Genomic DNA, 16,674 nt, shown 5'->3' with positions numbered 1-16,674 from the left:
GCCGGGCGGCTCTGTGGCCGGAGCCCGCTCTGTGTGCTCGGGGGGTTTGAATCCCCTGGCTCCCACCAGGCGTGGCCGGGTGCGAGACTGGCCTGCACTCCCACCAATCCTCCTGGAATTGTTATTGTGTCCCTTGGAATTGTTATTGCTGCCTGTCTGTGCCTTGTGCCGGGGTCTGGAATGGAGCAGGGCAGTGTTTGCAGCTCAAGGATGGCTCAAAGCCCTTCCCAAGAGCTGCACTTCCAGTTCAGCAGCATGTTCTGAAATCTTTCCCCAAAAGATGTGATTTTCCCATCTTTCCATACCCAGCCATTTCCCTCACCTCTCTCTTTCCACCTCTATTTTTACGGATTCACTTGGGTGGATTTCCTGCTGTGGTTCTCAGGGTTTCTCCCATTAGTGCGGGGTGGACAGAGGGTGGCCAGGCTGGCAGAGCAGGTCCTGCAGCCCCCACCAGCCCCTGTTAATAAGTTTATAACCAGTCCAATCCCACAGCCCAGGGGATTTAGGCAGGCAGGATGATTTATAATCCTGTTAACCCTTCACAGCAGTTGACACCCAAACGGGGGCCACGGGCCCAGTCCCCAGGCAGAGCAGATCGCCCACCTGATGGGAAGGGGAGGAGGAGGAGAAAGGCTTCCTCGTGGGAGGGACGTTAGCACACCTTGGAGCTGCTGCAGTGAACATGAAGGCCCTGTTTGAGCTTTCCCCTGTGACTGTGTTTGTGTTAATCCCCATCTCAGGGGGCACATCCAAGGGTTGGGCTGGAGCAGATGCTGGGGGATGTTCAGCTCAGCTGGGCTCTGGCATAAATGCCTTTCCTAAAAACTTCTGGGCAGACCAACCCTGACCTCCCTTCTACCATAAACAATCTCTCCTAATTACTGCAATATGGGATAATTGAAGAGGTTCTTTTTGCCTTTTCCCTGACCAAAACCTTTTGGAATAGCACAGGAAGAGCTGTGTGTTCATATCCATTGGAAGAGAGCTGTAACCCCTTGCTGTGGTTTAGCCAAGCCCCAGCAGTCTCCAGGAGCAGCTCTGCCAGGCAGGAGCTCATGGACTGACCATCTTCTCCCTGGGCAAGAAGAACCTCCAGAAAATTCTCCACCACTCTTGACCTGATGCATAATTGTCAGGTGACATCTGCTGCCTTCTGCAAGCCCCTCTCTCCCTGGGCTGAAGGGGATGGGCAGCAGAGATCTGACTCAGCAGAGGTTCCTTGGGATGAACCCCTCATGCTGCAGAAATCCACTGGCTGAGAAAGGTGTTGGAAATAGGAATGGGCTTTAGAGGAAGGTGATAAAAGGGGCTGAAGAACAGGAAAGCCTGGCCAGCAGTGAGAGGTGGCATCTCTGTCTCTCTGAGGTCTTGGTGGCTGGAGCAGATGCCCTGGGAGAAGGGACCCCTCCCCTGAGGAGTGAGAATATGCCTCAGCCGCAGGTGGAGACACCCTCCTCCAGCAGCAGGAGGGAACAAGCCCTGGAAAAAGCCCAGCCATCAAATACTCCTCACCTCCCATCATCAGGCTTGGCTCGGGTGGGAGTGGGGGTGACACCAGCAGGAGGAGTGGGGAGGGTGAAACGCTCCCCAGGAGCCACCCTGTGCCTGTGGAGGGGTCAGAGGAAGGGACTGAAGGAGCTCTGGGGCCTCACGTGGTCCTTGGGAGGAGGAAAGTGCCCGGGGTGTGGGGACAGGGTTGGCAGCCCTGCCCGTGGGGGTGAGGACCACAGGCCTGGAGGAGCAGTGCCACCCCTCCAGGGCTGGCTGCAGCTGCTGCCACCCTCTGCCCACCTGCGGGTGGGTGCCCAGGGAGATGCTGAGCCCAGGGCTGGGGTGGGAGCACGGGATTGCCCATCCCTGAGTGCTCCCTGTAGGACCTGCCTGCTTCCTTCACCAGTAGTTTTGGCACTGTGCTTCCTTTGGGTGCAGGTTACTGCTGGGGTGGCTCCAGCTGGACATGAGAGGAAAACTTCACAATGGGAACAATCAGCCTTTGGAATCACTTCCCCAGGGACGTGGTGCATCCCCCAGTGCTGGACACTTTCAAGGTTCAGCTGGGCAGGGTGCTGGGCTGTCTTGCCTAGACTGTGCTTTTGACAAGAAAGTTGCACCAAGTGCTCCTCGAGGTCCCTTCCAACCTGGTATTCCATGATTCTTTGTTCCCTCTTCTGTTCAGACTTGTCTGTGAGCATCTCTGATCTCCTGAGCTCATCTGAAGTGACTCCATGGGTGTTATTGTGAGAACACCGTGGGCTGCACTGTGGGCAGCTCCTTCCCAGCTCCTTCCCAGCTGATTGGTTTTCTGATTTATCCCCAACGCTTTGTAGCTGATCCTGCAAGCAGCACAGTTGCAATTTTCCGATTTCTAATCAGATGTAAAAGCCTCTGCAGCCTACACTAATTTTGTTGTGTCATGAAGTGAACTCAGTAATGATCCAGAGCTCCTGCTGCTGCCTGGGCAGCTCCTGCTGCTGCTCCTGGAGTGCTGGGAGGATGGCAGAGACCGTGACCCAGTGCCCTGCTGGGGGGAGCCCTCCCACCTCCTTAATGCTGCTTTCCGGAGCCAAAAGGCCTCAGACAGATCTCACTTCCACTGCAGGATGTCTTTCCACCTCTAATCCCCACCCACTCAAACCTACTTGGGCTCCTCTGCTCAGCCGGGCACAGAGACTGCCTGCGGGCTTGGGGTGCTGCTGTCAGCACAGCCTGCCCTTCCCCTTCCCCTTCCCCTTCCCCTTCCCCTTCCCCTTCCCCTTCCCCTTCCCCTTCCCCTTCCCCTTCCCCTTCCCCTTCCCCTTCCCCTTCCCCTTCCCCTTCCCCTTCCCCTTCCCCTCCTTGTGCCACTGCCTGGCCGAGCTCAGGGTCCTTCCTGGGGCTGTCCCTTTCTGGGGTGATGTGTTCCTGGCTGGATCCCTGGGCTCACCCCGGGGTGCTGCTGAGGGATCTGGCCAGGCTGGGCATCCCCGTGGGTCTGGCCATGCCTGGGCTCAGCTGCTCTCCTCTCCTGGTTCCTGGGTTAGCCTCAGTGTTGGGGCTGGAATAACTGAGGAGATGATGGTTCCATTTCTTGTACGGCCTTAACATGGCCTGGAGATGACCCCATGTCTTGGGTCAAAACAACAATTTTTGGGCACAGCCAGGTATGGAACACAATGACATTTTGGGCTGCCTGAGCAGCCAGGCTGAGAAGGGCTGTGTGGCTGAGGAAGAACTCCCTGAGCCCTCAGTTTCAAAAGGAAATGTGTTTCATGAGAGAGGAGCCTTGGGTGACCCTTCCCATGGGATTTCTGTTTGCTGCTGGACATGACCGTGCTGTGCCAACACTCCCAGTGACATTGAACCCATCACTCTCCTCGTGGTCCAGCTGTTCCCAGCTCTGTTTGCTCCTTGGCTGGGTAGGAAGGACAGGGCAGACCTGAGTTCTTTTTTATCATAACTTTACTGTTGGTTGTACTTGTTTCAGCCATTCTCTTCCCCTCTTCTTTCTGAAACCCAAACCCATCACCACCACCTTCTCCACTGCTTCCTCTTGGCAGTGGTTTCTGTGCCTCTCCCCAGCACTCCCAGTTTCACTCTCCCACACTTTCCTCTTCATGATCTCCCAGAAAAATCTACTGGAAATGCACCTGACTTGTGCTGACCCAGCATTTTTAACTCTATGCTCCTGCTCCAAGACTTATTTTGATTCTATTTGCAGTTTCGTCCATCCCTGCTTATAAATGGTAGTGTTAAGTAAAGCTGACATACAGTTTCACTCAGCTTCTATTAAAAATATATTTTTCAAGTTTTTCCATTGGGGGACATATCATTTTTCAATGAGTTTTAAACCCATTTTTTCTAGCAGTCAATGAAAAAGTGGACAACCAAGTGAAACGTGTTTATCTGCTGTCCAGCCCCATGGGGTAACTTTGTTCTTAATTCATTAATGCTCATTTCAATTGTTCTTAATTCTTCTATTCTCTCATTTAAAAAGCTAAAATCTAGAAAATTCTGAAGTCTCACAGCAGCTCGCTGGGATAAGAACCCTGGATTAACTCAGAGTGCTCAGCTGGGTCCCAGCTCCGTAAGGGTCTCGAGCACACAGCACAGGCCCTTTGCCAGGGGGATGTTTGCCTTCACCACTGCTATACAAATTAGGCCTGGCACCCTTGGGTAGATTGTAGGGGCCTTATAAATCCTTTCTGAATATGATTCCAAGTTTTAAACCACTGAAAGTCCTCTGAAATGTTTCTGTTGAAACTTCCTCTTATAAGAGACATGTTAACGAACAGGAGCAGCATCAGTGTCTGATGCTTTTGCCAGGGTTGGTGTGTGTGTTTTGGAGGATGGAATTGAGGATCTGAGTGTTTGGAGAGAAAGTTGGAAGCTGAGCATTGCTCCTCTTCCCTAGGGCTCTTGGATTTGGTTTTCATTTATTTTCCCAGCTTGTGGTTTATTGCAACATCCCACCAAGTGGGAAGCACCAGGAATCCCAGCCCGGGGCAGCTAAAGGACTTTGTGTCAGAGGTGTGGAGCCCCAAACACGTCTGTCTAACCCTGAGTGTAGAAATTGTTCCCTGAGATGCAGAAATCAGGGTGGGTGAATTACTGAAGTGCCAGACAGGAAAATTTCCCCATTTTCCTGCAATTTTGGGTTGGCCTGATTCCAGTGAGCTTTCCTGCAGCCCCTCTGAAATTGGTCAGAGAAGTGACCTTGTCATAGAGCCACAGAATGGCTTCAGTTGGAAGGGACCTTAAAGATCATCTCATTCCACTCCCTGTGGTGGGAATGGACCCCTTCCAACCTGGCCTTGGAGATTTCCAGGGATGGGGCAGCCACAGCTTCTCTGGGCACCCTGTGCCAGTGCTTCAACTTTGTCCCATTGCCTGCAGTGCTTGTGCAATCCCTTCCCTCCAGCATCCCTCATTTATTCCAGCCAAGACTCTGGCCCGTGGATCAGGGCAGTAATTGTGGGACAATGCATTAGCAGAGTCCCAGAGGATCTGGGATGCTTGTACACGGTGTTTTTGTGGTGTTTTGGTGGTGGGATGGAAGTGCCTCTTCCTCTGACCTGGCAGGTTATTGATGCATCAGAGGACTTGGAGTGTGATCCTGAGTGTGAGTGGCAGGAGGCTGCTGGGTGAGGGGTGCCTAAAAGATCACCCCAAGCTGGGCATGGTGCCAGCCATGGCACTCTCCTGCCCTTGGGGAGCTGTGCCCTGGTGTGGAGCAGCTCCCACTCTAGAACAGGCACAGAGGGAGGGTTCCACAGCCCAGCGTTGAATTTCTGTGCATGTTCTGCCACAAAACCTCCTGGCCAGCCTTGAACAAGTCACTGACACCCAGAGCTGGTGGTCATCAGGTGTTGGAATCTCCTGCCTTAATTTTTGGCTCTCCTGGTCCTTTTCTGTGGGATGGCAGGAGAAAGAGCATCTCCCTGCTGTTGGGTTGCTGCGGGATGGGCAGGTTTGTGATGCTCCTGAAGGCTGCAGCATCCAGCAGATTTGGAGATGGGCCCAGGTACCACCCCTCGTGCTTAGTCTGCTTCAGCCAAAGCCTTGGCAAGGCTATGAACACACCTTGCTGTGCTGGGGTGTGCACAATGTATCTATCACCAGATGCATCTACGTTTGTCTAGTTGGCATTACTTATAATTTATTTTTTTTTAGGTAGATAATTTAATTTTTAGGAAAGTTTTGGCCACCTGAAGGTCAATCTATTCAGGTTTTATATGTCATCTGAATGTCCTCAAGAGAAAATAATTAACAAAAAAAAAGATAAAATGCAGGAGAACTTTTCCAATTTGTCGTTGTTTTGAAGCACTTTGCACTTGCCCAGCGAGGCTTCACACGAGGCCGTCGGGGAAGCTCCAGCTGATAAAATCAGTTGTTCAGACATGGGAACATCAACATCCAGCATCTTGGACTGAAGGGATGGTTTGGCAAGGAGTGGCAGAGCCAGGCAGGCACGGCCACAGTGAGAGCTCCGCTAACGAGGGCAAGGACCACTAATGGGGCCTGGCCAGGAGCCTGCTGAGACACTGCAGGACAGCACGAGGGGACACCGCTGGTGCAGTCACAGCTCTCTGTGACCTCAGATGTCCTCCAGGGCTGGTTGGGAGGCAGGCCCCGTGTCCTCCTGCGGGTCCAGGGGAGCACGTTTCCCTTCTCAGGAAAGGTCACCAGATCTTTCCCCCAGGGCAGCAGCCCTGCTGCCAAGCCCTGAGCTGGGCTCTTCTGGGCCATTCCCATTCACTGGCAAACCCTGGATAATCTTATTTCATCCCTCATCCCCCCATCCCACAAGACAGGGGTGCTGCTGCTTCTGCAGCTGGATGGTGGCACCAAGGTAGGGATGGAGGACATAGTCTCAAGCTGCATCAAGGGAAATAAAAGCTGGATATTAGAAAAGAGTTTTATTGAAGGAGTGATAAAGTTTTGGAATGTTCTGCCCAGGGAGATGGTGAAGTCACCATCCCTGGATGTGTTTAAAACAAGACTGGATGTGGCACTGAGTGCCAGGGTTTAGTTGAGGTGTTGGAGCTGAGTTGGACTCTATGATCTTTAAGATTTCTTCCAACCCAGTGATTCTGTGATTCTGTGGAAGGGGCTGTTCAAAGCAAGTCAGGCTTCTGACCTCCCAACAGACAAGGGACAGCTGAACTTGTTCTGCATTAAGAAGGAAATTCTGTGGACTGGAAAAGATGCTAAAAGAAAAAAAATCAACATCAGCCCTAAACCCCCTAAGTGCCACAGTCTGTTCCTGCTTCCAAAGCTTTGCTGTGGATTTTAACTCTTTAGGGATGGTGACTGCACCCGTCCCACCCCAAACCCTGCCCTCTACCCCTGGAGGGGCCATTCCCACAAGCACATCCCAAGAAATTCTCGTTGTGCTGAGGACGAGGGGCCAGCCCTGCTCCGGCCCCGGCCTTGGGAAGGCGCTGCAGGGGCCGCGCTGGCTCCGGCTTGCGTAAGCTTTAATCTAAAGTTGGAGATGTTTTGAGCCGATCTGTGTTAATGTTGGGAGGAATTAACATCCATACGGGGGGACCACGTGATGCCCTCCGACCTCCCCTTTTTTTCCTTTTTTTTTTTTTTCCCATTTTCCCCCCCCCATCACTTTAACGGATTCCTGCCAAATCAGAGCGGCCGGTGCCGGGCAGGGCCGGCAAGATGCCCGCGGTCTCTGTCCTTTACAAGGGAGCCATCATCATCAGCAGGTAACGGGGAGGGAGCCCGGGCTCCCGTGGCTGCCACTTGCAGCCCGGGTTCTTGCCCGTGGCATCCCCAGGAGCAGGGCTGGGAGGCAGGGATGCAGGAGGAGGCAGGGATGCAGGAGGAGGCAGGGATGCAGGAGGAGGCAGGGATGCAGGAGGAGGCAGGGATGCAGGAGAGCCCGGGCCAGCGTGGCTCGCTGGGTTTTCTGCCTCGGTGGCGCTCGCAGGGCTCGGGGCTGCTGGGCAGCCGTGCCTCGGAGCGGGATGATGATCAGGGCTGATCGCAGGGGGTGATGAGGAGAGCTGGTGGTATCCGGGAGGAGTCTGCTCCGCCGAAACTGCGGCCGTGTGGTGCCTGCCCGCCCGCCCCGAGCGCCCGGGCTCGCCCGGGCAATGTCCTCGGTGATTTACTCGAAATACCCCGAAAATCCTGGGTCGAGGATTGAACCAGCCCGGGCCCAGGGCTGCTCCGCCTCCCTGGGATGCCTTCGAGCTCCGTATTTCAATAGCCAGATGTGGCCAGTTGGTTGTTCAGTCTTCAGAGAGGTGTAAGGATGGCAAGAAGGGGCATTTTTTAGCATGGAGAAAACACTTCCAGTCCGAATTTTAGAGGTCAAGTTACTGCCTTTGCTGGATAGCTCGATATTTTGAGTTTTATTTTGGACTCCTGGTAAGTCCCTGTAGGTTATTCTTATCCTGCATCCTGCTGGATTTGGAGCAGCCTCTTGTTTCCCACGCTGCTGTTCCTTCTCATCCATATTCAGATCTGGGACCTGATATCCCAGGAAATTGGGAAACACCTTCTCTCTTGCCACTTAAATGCTGGGGAGTTCTTTGGTGCCTCCTCAGCCCTGGTTTCCCCCCTGGCACGTCGGGGTTGGTGTTTCTCAGATCAGGGCTCATCCATCCTGAGGAGCCCAAGGAGAAGTGCTGGTGGTCCCAGGTTTGGAGTCTGGCATCTGTGCTTGGTACAGGGTGTTTTTGGGGTCATTCATTTGGGACCTTGCCTAAGGTGTTTAGGGGGAGACTATGGGATGTTCTGGGGAGTTACTCGGCTCAGGGGAATCTCAGCTGTGTGATGTTCTTCCAGCTGCTCTGGCTTGTGATGAGAAGCTCCCACCAGAACAGGCAGGACTTGGAGCAGCTCTTGCATCCCCTTTTCCAGACCCTCTGCCTGCATTAAAAACCTTGTGAGGGGATTGTGCCCGGCCGTGTTCATTACAGGCTGTGTTTGTGAAACTGCTTTGTTCCCCAGCACGGCTCCGAGCTCTGATCTCATTTCCCAGGAGCTGCACAGCTGTCCAGCCCCGATAATCTGGGGTAATGAATCACAGACAGCTCCAGCAGATTTGCTGGGTGGGGAGGATGATGCTCAGCCCTGCACATATTCTCTCATTTATCCGTGCAGAGCTCGGGGGGGCTGCCTGGGGCTGGGTTTTGCCCATGTGGGTGCAGTGGGGGGGCTGTCCCTCACCTGAGTGTCTGCAGTGCCTGCTGGGCTGGCAGGGACAGTGTGCCTCAGTGTGTGGGCACCTGTGCCTCTGTCCTTTCTGGCCATGACAGACAGCTCCTCTTGTCTCCCCAGGACACTCATGGGACCGTACGGGATGGATCGAACCGTGCACTGCTTCGACTTCTACGAGTGTGCAGATGGGCTGGGTGAGTGCCAGGGGCTGGGCTGGTACCTCAAACAGCCCCAGAGCCTGGGTCAGGGTGTGCTCCCTGTGTGCATTCTGAGCTTGTGTCTTGTACCTGCCTGTGCTGAGCATCCTCTGCTCCTTTTGCAGCTGTGACATTAAAAGAATGCCAAAATCCCAGCTAATTCCATGGTAATGGTGAGCAGCCAGTGCTGGGAGCTCTGCAGGAGCCCAGGCCCACAACCCCTTCCCTCAGCAGGATGAGGGGGAGGGGCCTTTCAGAATTTTTTAGATAAAATCAATTAAAATGCTAAATACATAGAAAAACAGAATCCCCAGCACTTCCCTGCCCCTCTGCAGACTTTTCCCCTGGAAAGCCATCCCAGTGGAGGATGGAAGGTGCTTCCTGCAGCGCTCCTGAGGACTGGGATGCATGAGCTGGCTTTGGAAAGTTTGGCCCACGGGGAAGGGAATGAGCACTAAGTGAGTCAGGTGTCCTTCCACGGCACTCTGAACTTCAAAGCATGGAAGAGAAGGGAAAAGAGAAGGTCACATCCATCAGAATGTGAGAAAATCCCAGGTTCATGCCACTCAGCCCAGAAGGATCCAGCAGAGCATTTCTCTGACCTCTCTGTATTCAGTGATGCTCTGCCATGGACTTTACAAAAATCTGTGATCCTGCATCAGGATTTCACAGTCTGTCCCCTAATCCTTAATTGTGAGTGCAGCCCACCCTGCCACAGAGCAGCTGGGGACCTCTTGGTGAGACCCCTGAATGACCTTTTGGGACAGCTCCTGAGGAGTCATCAGAGAAACAAGTTCAGGTTTCCTGAGACCTGAGATTAATTATGAATTAATTATTGGCTGTTTCCAGCTCCGGGTGGGGCGGGGGGATGGCTTTGCTGACTCTTCCCACGCTCATGAGGCTCACGGGAGCTTAGAGAAATGACTTTACTTGGTGAATATGATATTTCAATCTCCAGAGGTGGATTTGGTTGAGTTGATGGGATGTCAGCTGCTGGGTTAGATTAGCTCATTAAAGGAGGAGGCCCAGAAGAGCCTGATGGGGCCATCCCTGACCTCTGGAAGAAGTGGCAGATGTGGCAGCCCTTTGTGAGCCACTTCCCTGGGTTCCAGCTCCTCTCCTCTCCTTTCCCCCAGTCTGGGCCAGAGGGTCTTTGCAGGGTCTAGCAGAACGTACAAAGCAAATTGTGGTGTGCTGGAGGAAGCTACAGTAATGCGGATTTCCTAATGCCATCAGCTGCTACCTTCATCCTCTCCTGTGAGGCTTGAAGCACTCAGGATGAGCGATCATCCTCCAGAAATCATGGAATGGTTTGGGTTGAAAGGACCTTAAAGCCCCTCCAATGCCACCCCCTGCCATGGCAGGGACAACTTTTACTGTCCCAGGCTGCTCCAAGCCCTGCCCAGCCTGGCCTTGGGCACTGCCAGGGATCCAGGGGCAGCCACAGCTGCTCTGGGCACCCTGTGCCAGGGCCTGCCCACCCTCACAGGGAACAATTCCTGCCCAATATCCCATCCAGCCCTGCCCTCTGGCAGCTTAATCAATCCTCTCTGATGAGAGGTGCTTACAGAATCCCTGTGTCTGCCAGAGGTGTAGCTGCTCAGAGTGGGTTTAATTGGGAAAAGAAAGTGCCTTCATGAGTTTCTGAAGCTGAATGCAGGGCTATCCCAGCAGTTTATCAGGAAGGATGCAGGGTTATCCCAGCAGTTTCCCAGGTGGGATGAGGTGTTACCCCAGCAGTTTCCCAGGTGGGATGAGGTGTTACCCCAGCAGTTTCCCAGGTGGGATGCAGGGTTATCCCAGCAGTTTCTCAGGTGGGATGCAGAATTATCCCAGCAGTTTCTCAGGTGGGATGCAGGGTTACCCCAGCAGTTTCCCAGGTGGGATGAGGTGTTACCCCAGCAGTTTCCCAGGTGGGATGAGGTGTTACCCCAGCAGTTTCCCAGGTGGGATGAGGTGTTACCCCAGCAGTTTCCCAGGTGGGATGCAGGGTTATCCCAGCAGTTTCTCAGGTGGATGCAGGGCTATCCCAGCAGTTTCCCAGGTGGGATGCAGGGCTATCCCAGCAGTTTCTCAGGCAGGATGCAGGGTTATCCCAGCAGTTTCCCAGGTGGGATGCAGGGTTATCCCAGCAGTTTCCCAGGAAGAATGCAGGGTTACCCCAGCAGTTTCCCAGGTGGGATGCAGGGTTACCCCAGCAGTTTCCCAGGTGGGATGAGGTGTTACCCCAGCAGTTTCTCAGGTGGGATGCAGAATTATCCCAGCAGTTTCCCAGGTGGGATGCAGGGTTATCCCAGCAGTTTCTCAGCCAGGATGCAGAATTATCCCAGCAGTTTCCCAGGTGGATGCAGGGTTACCCCAGCAGTTTCCCAGGTGGGATGCAGGGTTATCCCAGCAGTTTCCCAGGTGGGATGCAGGGTTATCCCAGCAGTTTCCCAGGTGGGATGAGGTGTTACCCCAGCAGTTTCCCAGGTGGGATGAGGTGTTACCCCAGCAGTTTCCCAGGTGGGATGAGGTGTTACCCCAGCAGTTTCCCAGGAAGAATGCAGGGTTACCCCAGCAGTTTCCCAGGTGGGATGCAGGGTTACCCCAGCAGTTTCCCAGGTGGGATGAGGTGTTACCCCAGCAGTTTCTCAGGTGGGATGCAGAATTATCCCAGCAGTTTCCCAGGTGGGATGCAGGGTTATCCCAGCAGTTTCTCAGCCAGGATGCAGAATTATCCCAGCAGTTTCCCAGGTGGATGCAGGGTTACCCCAGCAGTTTCCCAGGTGGGATGCAGGGTTATCCCAGCAGTTTCCCAGGTGGGATGCAGGGTTATCCCAGCAGTTTCCCAGGTGGGATGAGGTGTTACCCCAGCAGTTTCCCAGGTGGGATGAGGTGTTACCCCAGCAGTTTCTCAGGTGGATGCAGGGTTATCCCAGCAGTTTCCCAGGTGGGATGCAGGGTTATCCCAGCAATTTCTCAGGTAAGATGAGGCATTATTCCAGAGTTCCTTTGGAGCAGCATCACTGCCTGGTGCCAGGTCAGCGTTTGGCCGCGGGTCTGTTGCTCTGTGGCTTTAGGTGGAAACCCACATGTGAACCTCAGCAGAAGTTCAAAGGGGTTACCTGGCAGCTCCTCAAACCTGAACCTCGAATTAAAGAATAGCCATCAAAGGGAAGTGCTGATTAAGGAGCATTTCTCAGAAACACTGAGATCCCATTATCTTGACCTTCATCTGCTTAGGACAGGGCAGTGAGTGATTCACCTCCAATCTGTCCCTTCCTCCAGACGGAAAAAGCTGGCGGGGGCTGCAAGATCAACAGAGGGATTAAGGGAAATGTAATTGAACATTGCCAGCTTAGGCAGAGGGCGGGCAGCCCCTCTGTGCCCAGCCTGGCAGGCAGTGGGGTCAGGATGCGCCCGGGATGATCCCAGTTGGACTAAACAACCAGATTAGCCAGGACACCCCCTGACCTGTGTGGATCCAGGAGCAGGTGAGATTATAGCCTGAGAACTGTGACTCTGGCATTAGTGGGAGTGGGATTAGAGGCACCAGAGAAGCTTGAGGGTCTTGGAGAAATTTATAGGATTGTTAAGAGCCTAAAGAAAACATAGACTTGGTCAGTCTTACCTCTAAGTCCATCTGGAGTTTTCCTGGCAAGCTTTGTTCTGCAAAAGAGAAAAAAAAAAAAAACAAAGCAGGGACATGGGCATCAGCTCCAGGACCTTTGCCAGAAAGGAAAGATTAAATAGAGGGATCCAAAATAGGCTAGATTATCTGGCCCTAAGTATGACTTAATAAGCATTATACTGGGACTTTGATGCTGTGATAATTAAAGAGCCGTTATTTACCTACAATGGGCCCCAAATAGAAATCTGATTAAAGTAAATTTTTATAAAATGTGTAAAAAATTATTGTCCCAGGAATCCTGCTACCACAATCGTGGATGACCTAGGTTTGCTGCCATCCATCAGCTGTTGTCCCCTGGAGTGGCCTGAGCCCTGGAAGGGGTGAGCCCTCCCTCCTCCTCCTCCTCCTCCTCCTCCTCCTCCTCCCTGCCCCAGTGGGGACTCTCCAGTGGATTTTAGGGGGCAGGACTGGCACCCAGAACACCTTCTTGGTGAGGTGATGGGTGTGAGTAGTGGGCAGGGCTTGGCAGCATCCAGCTGCTTTGCCAACAAGGGAGTTAAAACTCAGGGGTTTTTCCTCCCCCATCCAAGTTTGAGTGTGTCTGGAGCAATACTGTGAGTAATCAGTGATTTTAATAACAAGATCGGATTTTCTCCTGACATCGTTGGGGATAAAGGAGGATTTGGAGATACCTCAGCTATATTAAGGCATTATTACAATTGATTTGCAGACACAAAAGGGAAATGAGTCATTATTGATTTGATATCTCGGCACACACTGGGCTGCTGGGGGATGCTGTGGCTGAGCCTCTGCAAGGTGCAAATTTTTATATTATTTGTCTGATGTGCTTCATCATTCCTAATTCCTTTGTGTTAGGGGTGAAGGAAGATGTAGGAGGAGTTCCTCAGCCATGCCCTTGCCTTGGGCTGGACTTCCAGGCTCTGTTCCATCCAGAGAACCGATGGGGCTTTGCCTCTGCAGGACCCCTGATGGTTTCCCAAGCCCATCCCTGGTGTGCCCCCGTTCCCTGGGGTGTCTGCACAGCCCAGCAGAGAGATCCCCTGGCTCCGCAGGGAGCAGAGAAACGTCCTGCTGAGCATCCCTGGCCATGGGCAGGTTTTACCTTTCATGGCTGCAGCATCTCCTCCCCACTTTTGTGCCCAGGTGCCTGACCTGACCCACACCTTGGTGAGGCTTGTGCTGCTTGTAGATACTTTTTTTGGGGCAATATTTCCAATTTGAGTGAATTTATTTTATAATTCACTAGCAAATATTAGAAATATAAATTATAATATTTAAACAATATAATATCATTATAATATAATATTATTGTAGTATAAATTAGAAAATATTAGTGCCCATTCGTGAGGTGTTCTGCTGTGAGTTCCTGTTCCAGCAGTAAAACATCTCCTCACAAGTGCCTGGTTAATGCCTTAAGCCCAGTGAATAAACTCCAGCACTCAGACAGGGCTGGGATTTGGAGCTTGGGAAAGGCAGCAATTGGTGCCTATAGAAATGTAAATATCTTTATGGGAAATTGTAATAATTTAGTTTAAATATAATTTAATATAAAGGTGACTTGAGACACAAAGTCTTTCCCTGGAGGCAGATGAAAGCTGTGAGGGGCCTGAGAGCAGAGCTTGGGTTACAAAAGGAGGGGAGGGAGGGATGGAATTGGTGCTGTGTCCTGAGGAATGCCCACCCAGCATCCTCTTCCCTCCCAGAAAGGGTTCCCAGGTTTTAGGGCAGCAGCTGGCCCTTGTCCTACAGTCCAGGGCTGGGAGCAGCCCCTCAGCACCGGGACAGGGCTGGGCTGGCGCTGGCTCGTGGCACTGCCTGTCCCCAGCCTGCACTCCTGGCCACAGCAGCAAAATGCCCGGGCGGTGACTCTGGGCAGAGATTTGTTAATTAAAGCCAGGCTTTTTAATCCTTCTCTCCATAGCCTGGATCTTCGAAGCAGGACTTAATGAGCCCTGGATAAATAAGTCTCCTGAACCTTTTGCTGCCAGCCAGCTTAGGGCGGCCCCAGGGACAGGCCCCTGGCCAGAGGGGTGGCCCTGAGCAGCAGCCCCAGCCAAGGTGCTGCAGGGCACCCGGGCTGTGCTGAGCCATGGGGGTCTCTCAGGAACAGGGGTCACCTCCCTGCTCTGCCTCGGCTCCCCCAGGAGTGAGGCTCCCCACAAGTGGCCACTCCTGGGGTGTGGCTCTGCCATGGGCGGCCCTGTCAGAGGCTGAGGCGCTGCTGGGCCTGGCGGGGGAGCAGAGATGTCCCCAGCCCCGGGGGCTGTCCAGGTGTGCCCAGGGAAGGAATTTCCTGTGGGAAAACCCTTGTCACTTGCCAGGAATGATTTGATCTGCAGCAGGAGCAGATCCTTTCCCATCAGTGATGGATGGAGCTGCTGCAGAGAGTCCAGAGGAGCCCTGGAGATGCCCCAAGGGCTGGAGCCCCTCTGCTCTGGAGCCAGGCTGGCAGAGCTGGGGTGCTCACCTGCAGAGGAGAAGGCTCCAGGGACACCTCAGAGCCCCTGCCAGGGCCTAAAGGGGCTCCAGGAGAGCTGCAGAGGGACTGGGGACAAGGCATGGAGGGACAGGACACAGGGAATGGCTCCCACTGCCAGAGGGCAGGGCTGGATGGAATATTGGGAATTAGGAATTGTTCCCTGTGAGGGTGGGCAGGCCCTGGCACAGGGTGCCCAGAGCAGCTGTGGCTGCCCCTGGATCCCTGGCAGTGCCCAAGGCCAGGCTGGGCAGGGCTTGGAGCAGCCTGGGACAGTGGGAGGTGTCCCTGCCATGGCAGGGGGTGGCAGTGGATGGGCTTTAAGGTCCTTTCAACCCAAACCATTCCATGATTCCATGAATTTAGGGTGGGGCTGCACCGCTCAGGCATGGCCTGTGCCAGCTCTGACTCTCCTGCCTTTGTGCTGTGTTCCTCCTGCAGGCATTAAGGTCATTGGTGGCATCAAGGAGCTCACTGGAGAAGAATATGGAGTTTATGTCAAGAGGATCCTTCCAGGGGGTGTTGCTTACGCAGATGGTGAGTGGAACACGGGCAGAGTGCCACGCGGTCTGAGAACAGCCCAGATGAGGGTATTTATTTCACACATTTGTTTCATCCCTTATTAGATATTTTGGGTGCTTGCTTGGGGATTTTCCAGTGGTTGGGGGTATTTTTTTAGTGTGGCAGTTGTTCTAACATCTGACAGCAGCCTTGGACTGGCTCCTCAGCATCTGTTCTATTGCTTTGTGTGTGCACAGCATGGCCCATCTCTGCCACACAAGAACTTTCCTGTCCTTTCCCACCTCCCTGTGCCCCCAAAATGACCAGAGATCCTGTTGCAAACTCTGCTCTGCTCTAGGTCACTGATTTCATGCTGAATATGTTCAACTAAGTAGGTATTAGGGGTCTGCAGAGCTCACCTTTTACAACTTCCGCTAAAAAGATCTTTTTTTTCCCCAGCTGTTACATCATTTTTCCATCCAATAAAGGAAAATAAATCCAGAACAGGTGGAAGTGCCTCTCCTGGTTTTCCACCTGACCTCGAACTGAACTACTTGACCTCAAAGTGAATTAAGCAAAAGCTTTATTGCAGTTTGCAGTATTTACTTTTGCAACTTCCTAGAGCAGAGGAAGTACTGGGGCAGTGGCAAGGGCTGTTCCGGGAGGTTGCAGAAACTTCATTTATGGACATCTGGAAAAACAGGTCAGACGAGCATCTCCAGAACAGCCCATGCATTTTTCATCCTGTCTCTGGGCACAGGGGGGAACTGCCCAGCCTCTCCCAGTCCCTTCAAGCTGTATTTTCCACAGTTTCTATCCATTAGTTTTCTTTTTTAGGGCGCCTGCAGCCAGGAGACCAGATCCTGGAGGTCAATGGAGATTCCCTAATTGGGGTTACAAGCGAGAGGTACCATATCCAAATGGATATTTCCCATTCCTGTTGCTTTTGTGGGATTTTGTGAAGTGGCTTAGGCTGTGGGTTGTGTGGAGGACACCAGGGCATCACTCTGTGTGCTGTTCCCAAAAGCCAACTCAGAACTTATCAGGCAGGAAGATTCAATATAAAAATAGACCAGAGAGCCCAAATTGTGTCTGAGATAGTTAGACATTTCCCAAAAAAAGTTGGGCTTTAAACAGCTCCTGGCACCTCCACTCCATCTGCTGCAGCTTCCCAGCACATCCTGCAGTTCCCAGCACAGGAG

The 16,674-nt window shown here is 53.0% G+C and overlaps 1 protein-coding gene and 1 long non-coding RNA gene across 6 annotated transcripts in view; one reads left to right on the top strand and one right to left on the bottom strand.

The window, feature by feature from the left end:
• Nucleotides 1–6,163: 6,163 nt before the first annotated feature.
• The window catches only part of LOC135281395 (syntaxin-binding protein 4-like), a 39,690-nt gene continuing 29,179 nt past the window's right edge, over nucleotides 6,164–16,674 (top strand). For 3 of the 5 annotated variants that reach the window (XR_010348058.1, XM_064390203.1, XM_064390201.1), the window contains exons 1-4: nucleotides 7,064–7,202; nucleotides 8,785–8,858; nucleotides 15,413–15,508; nucleotides 16,310–16,379. Coding sequence is in view for 3 of the 5 variants with exons in the window: in XM_064390203.1 (XP_064246273.1) it covers nucleotides 7,156–7,202; nucleotides 8,785–8,858; nucleotides 15,413–15,508; nucleotides 16,310–16,379 (287 nt within the window). In the remaining 2 variants the exon portion in view is untranslated. Of the gene's footprint in view, nucleotides 6,332–7,063; nucleotides 7,203–8,784; nucleotides 8,859–14,298; nucleotides 14,554–15,412; nucleotides 15,509–16,309; nucleotides 16,380–16,674 lie in introns of those variants that run through there. The other 2 variants (XM_064390202.1, XM_064390204.1) reach the window with 2 other exon arrangements.
• On the bottom strand, nucleotides 11,698–15,268 carry LOC135281397 (uncharacterized). Its single transcript, XR_010348060.1, has 3 exons — nucleotides 14,814–15,268; nucleotides 12,475–12,512; nucleotides 11,698–12,151 (listed from the first exon to the last, which is right to left on the bottom strand). It is a non-coding gene; the product is annotated as an uncharacterized LOC135281397 (long non-coding RNA).

This window comes from Passer domesticus, chromosome 15, assembly GCF_036417665.1.
Source record: "Passer domesticus isolate bPasDom1 chromosome 15, bPasDom1.hap1, whole genome shotgun sequence".
NCBI classification, from domain to species: Eukaryota; Metazoa; Chordata; class Aves; order Passeriformes; family Passeridae; genus Passer; species Passer domesticus.
Note: the sequence above shows the minus strand (reverse complement) of the source record. Positions and strands in the feature narration are given on the sequence as shown.